The sequence below is a fragment of the Siniperca chuatsi genome, linkage group LG13 (genome assembly GCF_020085105.1).
Source record: "Siniperca chuatsi isolate FFG_IHB_CAS linkage group LG13, ASM2008510v1, whole genome shotgun sequence".
In the NCBI taxonomy this organism is placed as follows: Eukaryota; Metazoa; Chordata; class Actinopteri; order Centrarchiformes; family Sinipercidae; genus Siniperca; species Siniperca chuatsi.
Window position 1 is genome coordinate 9541034 of NC_058054.1, and position 8169 is coordinate 9549202.

Here is an 8169-nt window from a genome sequence, read left to right on the forward strand (position 1 = left end):
TTGAGCAAAAGAGTTAAATAGGGAACAGGCTGCACATCAGTGAGTTTAATTATTGGACTCAGTGGGAAAAAATCTGGACCCTGCAGCCTCAGTGGGCCCACTTCCCCTTTTTATGCATCCACTTTCGCCTGTACAAATAATTAAATAAACAAGTAAACACATACAATAAAACAGACTACTTGATGCTAGTCTTGCTAATCTCCTTTATGTGGAATTGCTGCAAATGACTGCTTGAAATGAGTCTCAGTATTTAATGAGCTAAGCTTGTCTGACATCCTCAGTAACGAGGGGTGGCATGTAACTAAGTACATTTACTCAGGTGCAATTTTAAGGTACTTGTACTTTACTTGGGTATTTCCATTTTATTCTACTTTATACTTCTACTCCACTATTACACCATTTTGGAGGCAAATATTGTACTTTTTACTCTACTACATTTATGTGACACCTTAAGTTACTAGTTACTTTGCAGATTCAGGTTGTTAATATAAAATACAAATCAACTAATAAATTATGATGTATTGTTATAGATTGAGCTACCCGGCAGTATATAAATTAGCTGAACTTAGTCCCACCTTTACCAGCTTCAGCATCAGTGATGCATACACATGCATTAATAATTATAATCCAGTAATATAATATGTATTTTTCTGAAATGTGCCATTTTGCATAATGAGTACTTTTGGTACTTTAAGTATAATTTGATGCTCATACTTTTGTACTTTTACTTAAGTAAAAGATCTGAAAACTTCTTCCACCAATGCCTTTTATGCACAGCTCATCTCATTTCCAACTACCTATGAAAATATTCAGATTTAGTTTTAAACTAAGTTGTAATGTTTATCAGAAATGTATCTAACAACAGTATATGGCATGTTGTGCTTGATTGGTAATCAGGGCATATAATGATTCAGGTTTGTTTTATTGTGTGTTGTACGTTTACTGTGTCACATAAAAACGGTCGAAGGTGCCTTTGGCACATAGCAACAATATAAAGATACAGTATATACAAAGAAGAATAAACTCAATGGGTTTTAAAGATTTTGACACATCTACAGTAGGATTATAGCTGTCAGCCACTGGAAGTTAGAACAAATGTACTATTAAATAAATAATTAAATAACAATAAGAAGAAATATAATAATAATAATGCATAAGATTAGGTTAATTAAAAAATAAATAAATAAAATAATAGTAAAGTATTTAAGGATACAACATAGGCTACATTTGCAAGTTTAACTGCTTTCGTGTTGTCAAAGGAAATATTTGTTTGCATATATTGTTGAGTTTCTTTAAAAATATATATTGAAACAGGCCTTAACCTTCAATAGCCAAAATAATAATTAAATTGATAATATGGTAGTGTTTAGACTCTTTGTTCAAAACACAAAAAAATCAGGAACCAATAAAAGCGTTTTTCTTTATGGACCTGGACCTGCTGATTCTCTCAGGATGATACTGGATGATAAAAGAGCAGCAGTGTGTGCAGGATGGCCACACGCCTGCCGCCGTGTGGTGGAGGTTTAGTGCCGCATGAGGCCATGAAGCCAAGTGCAGCCTCTCTGTTGTTGCACAACGTTACTAGATTTGGTTAAAAACTACCTTCTGATATCTGTGTATTAATGTTGATAAACTGACCTTGTGTGGCACTTGAATGACATGGAAACAAACTAAATATTTTGATTATGTAGATTTTAATACAACAATTCTCACTAGAGAGTCTATTTTTCTTGCGTAGTTTATATTTTCTGCGGATGACTGTTGTGAAAGTGAAATCAAAAACTGACTTTTTTCAACAGATAACTTTTCCTTTACTGGGCGGACTGGTCCTTGAAAATAACCAGATTGAACGGTACCATTTAGATGACTTCAGTTCACACCGGCGCGTAAAGTTTACTAAGCAAACGTCCTTGTGTAAGTCCTGTGTAACAGAACTTAACCACGGCAAGGCATGGGTTAAATTTTCTTGCTAGAAAGTTTGACTTTGCTGGGCTGAATTCGATAAATGACCAGGAAAAAAGGCTCCAGCCCTCCTCTCCTCTCCACTTGTCAGTCCTCCTGAGACCTGATATGTGGTTCTGTGTAAGTGCTGGAACTGAGAGCGCACTCCTGCTTTTCATCCACTTCCCACAAAGAAGCATCTGTGCGCGGAATTCATCTCATAATCTGATTTATTATTGATTTACGGAAGGGATTTATTTTTTGTAGTTTTACTGCCATGGCAAAATGGTCACTTTTATTTTTATACTTTTTCCAAGGATTACTTCCCCTCATCTTTGGGCAGCAGCAGCAGCAGCGCACAGCTGGCCCCTGGCGGCACCGGATTCAGTGGGAGAACAACGGGCAGGTTTACAGTTTAATGAGCACTGGATTAGAGTACCAGGCTCCACTTCGGTCCAGAAGCCAGTCGAGGGTTTATGTGAGCAGCAGGAGGGATGGCACCAGGAGCCAAATGCCGGGAGCGAACAGAGGAGCGACGCTTGTAAGACCCGGACAGGCTGACTCCAGACAGTTCAGGACTGATCATGGTGTAGAGCCGGGATCTATTACGCCAGGACACGATGTTAGACAGTATGCGCCTTTTAATGGTCGTGCGTCAGGGGCCAGACAGCAGCCTGCGCGCCCGTACGGAGCAGGAGCTGCAGGTTTTCCAGGCGCACGACGCTTTAACCCCGAACACACCAACACCATCAACGCCTCTGCACCGGGGAGTTTCACAGATTTTCCACGCAGAAGAGGAGGTGTCAGTGTGGATGCTACTGCACTGCACACCAGAGGAGGAGAACCAGGACTCGGTGCGCAATACCAACAGTTACGCGCGGTGCCAGAGGCGATGTCTGTCTCCAGGCAACCCGCGCAGACGGATCACTCCATCTCATATCCCACAACTGTGGAAAGGGAATCTGAGGCTCCTGCTCCATTCCTTGCACCTAGTGAGGATGTTTCAAACGAGGCAACCGGTAATGGAGAGAACATGGTTAACGACGACCCTCGAAACCCGTTTAAAAACCACAGGAATTCTGTTTTCTACAACACGTATCCCACAAGAGGGAGGTCAGTGGCTCGCACGCGCCGTCCGCCTGGCACAGGATATGGAACAAGATATTTCCAGAATGGTAAGTTAAGTGTCCTAATCATATGGAATGATCTTAGCCTTCTTAATTTGATTTAAATGATCTTAGACCAACGTGATGGTCCAGTGGGTGCATCAATTTGGATAAAACCTACTCAGTCTAAATAATAATCCATTGCATAAAAATGACGTTTTAAATCAGCTGGTTTGTGAATATTCTAAAGCCAGTTTGCAGCCTCATGTCTCACTCACTGAGAGAGAAAAACTGAATCACAAGAAGGGAGAAAAAAATGTATTTGGGCTTTGGATCCTGACAGCTCAGGAATGTAAAACACTTTGAATTATGCCAACAAACACAAACAGCTGCTCTCATTTTCAGCCTGGACACTCTATTTCAGTGAACTGTTTTCTGCAGGAATAAACTGGCAACACTAAGATATCAGAATTACAAAAAGAATTTGGATTCTCCCTTTAATCTTCTCTCCCAGGACTGCCAGACCTTGTGCCAGATCCATATGCCATCCAAGCAGGTGCTTATATCCAGCGCATGCAGATGTATGCGCTCCGCTGTGCAGCTGAGGAGAACTGTCTAGCCAGGTAATCTGTGGTGCCAAAAGTGAATCACTTCTTCAGCACGCAGACACTGAAGCAGACACACACACTCCTACACTCACTCACACAGCTATTTCCTTTGTTTTTACTGCCCACTGAAGGTTAATTTTACTTGTTTTAGCACAACTTTTGGTTGCTTTAGGATAATTTTCAATTATGTCTGTATAACTTTTCAATGTGGCAGGATAACTGTTCTGTTGATAGAGTTACAAAAACTGTTTGATCTTACCATGGAGCAATGATTCTCCAACATGATGTCCTGCCAAGACATAAATGTTCTGGGTTGATTTTCCCAAAAGCATTAAGCACAATGGAACAAACCCTTTGCACTCCGTTACTTTTAAGAAAACTAGCCCCGGGAGCTCAGCCAGTAGCACTTTCCAACGCAGCTCATGCCCGTTTCCCCTGTGATCCATCCAAGGTCGGCTTATGGACCCGCCGTGAGAGACATTGACTTCAGAGTACTCCTGCGGTTCCCCCAGAAAGTAAAGAACCAAGGCACCACTGACTTCCTTCCTGTCAAGCCGAGATATCAGTGGGACTGGCACAGCTGTCACCAGTGAGTTTACTCAGCCTACAAGTTATATGGCCTCACATCATTTAAATGTTATGACTGGCAAAGCTCAGCACTGATATGACAAAAAAACACCACACCCTCAAAAATCACGGAAGAACATAAAACTATGGCCTTTAAGGGTTTCCAGAACCCTGTTTGAACCACGCCACAAGTAAGAAGCTCATATTCTTTTCTATTCTATTCTAATCTACACCCTCAGACACTACCACAGCATGGACGCCTTCAGTAACTACGACTTGCTGGACGTCGTCACTGGACGTAAAGTGGCCGAGGGACACAAGGCCAGTTTTTGCCTGGAGGACACGGGCTGTGACCCCGGATTCAGACGGCGCTATGCCTGTACGTCTCATACACAGGTAATATACACTTATACAGTATGTAGAGTAAACGTTGTATAACCTTCAATTAATCAGGTAATCTCACTGAGATCAAGATTTCTTTTGCAAGAGAGACCTGAGGACATCACAGTCACAGACATCTCTAAATATGTACAAAGTTAAACATTTAAAATCATCCAGTGGGATTAGATGTTCAAGTTATATGGTACAAAGTACTGGAAGTAACTCTTTCCAAGTTTAGTATTTACCTGTGGGGTATCTAGCCTTGATCCAGGATCGTCATCAGAATTAGTCGTTAATAGCCATCTCATGAAATCTGGATATTGCAGTCACTCAGCAGCTCATAAAATGTATTAGAGGAAGAATGTACAAATTCCACGGATAGTAGGCAGCCTTCCTAACAACTTATTACAACTTCCTTTCTATTATGCTGCTAGATAGCATCTTTCATTAGACCCTCCCTGCTTAGTTATCGCCCACGTCTTTCAAACTTCACACCTCTAGTTTTTAACGCAGACCTTTTATTAAAATTTGGAAGTCTACGAGCCGAGATTATTCAAGGGACGTCACTTTTTTTGAATTTGTCAAGCCTCCCTCAGAGCCACAGAAGACATTATGCAACTGTTTTAACAGGTTGTGTCGTTCTCCCTGTCTCTACTAAACTGACTTTGACGTGTAAATTTGGTGGAGCGCCCCTTTAAATGACAAATTATGAATTCTGGTTCAAATCTTAAGAAAAATATAAAAGGGAAGGACTTTGTTTTTCAGTAATCAAATCACGGTCAGAAAGCCAACTAACTAGCATAACTAGATTTAGTCAACCATTTTGGATCACTTTGCATGCCATACTGTATAGTAGATCAGCATCTCCCCTATTTGGTGTGTAGTTCAAAGTTTCTATAGAAGATATATATTTATAGATTTATAGTTATTTTATTTTATTTAATCAAACAAAACATAGTGTAGGTAAAAGGCCCTAAGTTGCACAGTTATTTTTGTTTTGGAGTTTTTTGCAAATCCTCCAGATCCACTTCTGTGAACTGTTTTTATAACTAAAACTCTGGTGTTTGCCAATAAAGAAAAACATCCTGAGGACATGGGAATATTTATTATATCTGTCTGGGTTCTGTGATTCTGGCTTTGCACTACTTAGTGCTGGTTTCTTGTAACAGCTTTGCTTCCAAAGAACTGTTTGTTTAACTAAAACTCAAATCTACTTCATTTGCAGCGCCTGTAGGAAAATAGTAGTCAAAGTCGTCTAAAGAGCCTGAGTCAAAGCTTTAAACCACACTGGGGGGGATTGGGTGTGCTTTCAGGGACTGAGCCCAGGATGCCATGACATCTACGCTGCCAACATTGACTGTCAGTGGATCGACATCACTGATGTACCTCCAGGAAACTACATCTTGAAGGTAACACGTGTCACATTAACTTTACATCAACCTGCGCAACATCAGCTATTTATGGATTTATTTCTCAGCATGGAGATTTATTTAACTAACCTGCCTGCAGAGCTGCTCAGACTGTTTTTATTTATGATTTTTCAGGTTACTGTCAATCCCAATTTCCACGTCTTGGAGTCAGACTTCACCAACAACGTAGTGAGATGTGATATCACATACACAGGAATTTATGTTCAGACACGCAACTGTCGAGTAACAAGGTACTGTACGAGTGTTTCTGTTGCACGTGGTGTATTGTCATTTTAAACATTTCTATCCTTTATCTAGATAAACTTAGAATGAATAGGTTGCATACAGGATTGAAAATATTTGAGAAAAAGAACAAAAACAGTCTGATGACAATTGAGAGATTCTGTATCAAGGCTTGTTGGTTTACAGTTTGGATGCCTGTATTTCATATTTCTTTTTCTTCCCTTTCAGGGGTTGAACTCTTCCTTTTCAAGTGCTATCTGCAGGAATTTTGCAGCAAACATCTTTCCCTGTACTGTACAGCAACATCGAAAAAGTGCAATTGGTAATGTTTAATTGTACGTTTACACCAATTTTGTACATTAAACTAGTGAGATCCTCAGATTTACTTGATTATGTATTTCTACAAATGTGCCATGATTCATAACAAAGAGTTTTTTTGCCTTAACAAGTACTGTGTTCATATACATTTATTTCGTGAATGCTGGTTTATTGCTTGAAATGTGTGTTTTGTTGCCACATGTTGTTTTTGTCTTGTTTATCTGCTTTATGTTGTGCACATCTTTAGTGTTTACAGTTTTATTTAAAGGATAAGATATTCTGTATTTTTGTTACTGTCAACAAATCTCATGAAAAGACCAAAACCAACAGTGTGTTAAGTCCACCTCTCAATACTTTTAGACTTCCCTACCTGGTCTGTGGCTCTCAGTCCTAAGCCCATTGGTTCCTGATGAAAACATAAGTCTTTAAAAACGGATCACAAAATATATAGTTACATTTTAAGACTAAATAATTTTCTAAAACAGCTGGGCACTGTAGTTTTTTGCAAGTGTTACTCAAACAGGAGCAAATAGTGCATTTGTTAGGGACTACTCTAAGCTGTGGACTTGGATGTTCAAGTCAATATTCATGGTATGTTATAGTAACTCAAAATAAACTACATGGTCATGATAATGAAGGAACGTATAAACCAGTGAAATGATGTGGCTCATAATAATTTTTGGACATCAGTGGAGCTCTATGGCACAGAGGGACAAAATATATCAGGCTTTGGACACACAGACAACACTTGTTGATCAATTCATTGCTGGTTTTGGTCTTTTCATGGGATTTGTTGAAAACCAGAAAAAAACAGAATATCACCAGACTTATCCTTTAACCACTTGATAGTCACATTAGCAAATTGCAAATATCTCATTTTATGATAAATAGTAAGTGTAGTATTATGTTTGAGTATGTTTGTATGAATGTGTGCTTGTGTATAACTGAGTGACTGGAAAATGTGGAAAACTATAATGTAAAACTGTTAATATTGCTAAAACATTGTTGAAAACCTCATTATGATCTGTTGGTATGTTGGATTTAATACAATAAAGATAGTGAGGAGTGAGTTAATTATTTTAACAATTCCTCCTATTTCTTTTCAGGCATCAGTTTAATCTTCTAAAATGCCAGAATCTCAACATTGTTCCAGTTTATCTATTGAAGATTTTTTTCTGGATTGTAGCTGCATGTTCATTTTTATTTTAAAAAATGCCAAGGAGCATTAAAGAATAGATTATTTTAATAGATTTAAGTTCAGTATCCTAGGTGTTCATACAAAGTATGTCAGTGCTGTGCTGGACTGAATCAGTATTTCGTCCTTGTCCTTGTTTAATGGAGGAGCTTTACTTTGAGTGATGCGTGCAGATTGTGGCCTCAGAGACAAACAGGCCTGCAGGCAGACGCTGGCGGCATGTTTGCTGACAGGCTTCTGTGAAGACACAACCCGCAGGATCTTATACAGCTGTGCCATATCTACTAAAACACAGCCAGAGCCCGATGAATGAAGGCCTTTTCTCACTCTCTCCTCCTCTGTGCATGTTAAAAGAAGTGTCTCTCAGTTGCTGTAAAAGACTCCTTCCTGGCCCAGAATTC

General features: G+C 39.3%; 1 protein-coding gene across 1 annotated transcript; it reads left to right on the plus strand.

Annotated features, from left to right (window-relative positions):
• The first annotated feature begins 1896 nt into the window (after positions 1-1896).
• Positions 1897-7642, plus strand: LOC122886743 (protein-lysine 6-oxidase-like). The gene is made up of 7 exons (XM_044219297.1): positions 1897-3116; positions 3562-3670; positions 4107-4244; positions 4462-4618; positions 5917-6012; positions 6148-6263; positions 6484-7642. Exons 1-7 carry the CDS (start codon positions 2219-2221, stop codon positions 6488-6490), a joined length of 1521 nt encoding a protein of 506 aa, XP_044075232.1. The 5' UTR covers positions 1897-2218; the 3' UTR covers positions 6491-7642.
• Positions 7643-8169: the final 527 nt, after the last annotated feature.

Coding starts and splice junctions, on each gene's coding strand:
- LOC122886743 (XM_044219297.1), top strand. CDS start 2,219: ATGGCAAAATGGTCACTTTTATTTTTATACTTTTTCCAAGGATTACTT. Junction 3,671..4,106: donor GAGGAGAACTGTCTAGCCAG/GTAATCTGTGGT, acceptor GATCCATCCAAG/GTCGGCTTATGGACCCGCCG. Junction 6,013..6,147: donor CAGGAAACTACATCTTGAAG/GTAACACGTGTC, acceptor ATGATTTTTCAG/GTTACTGTCAATCCCAATTT.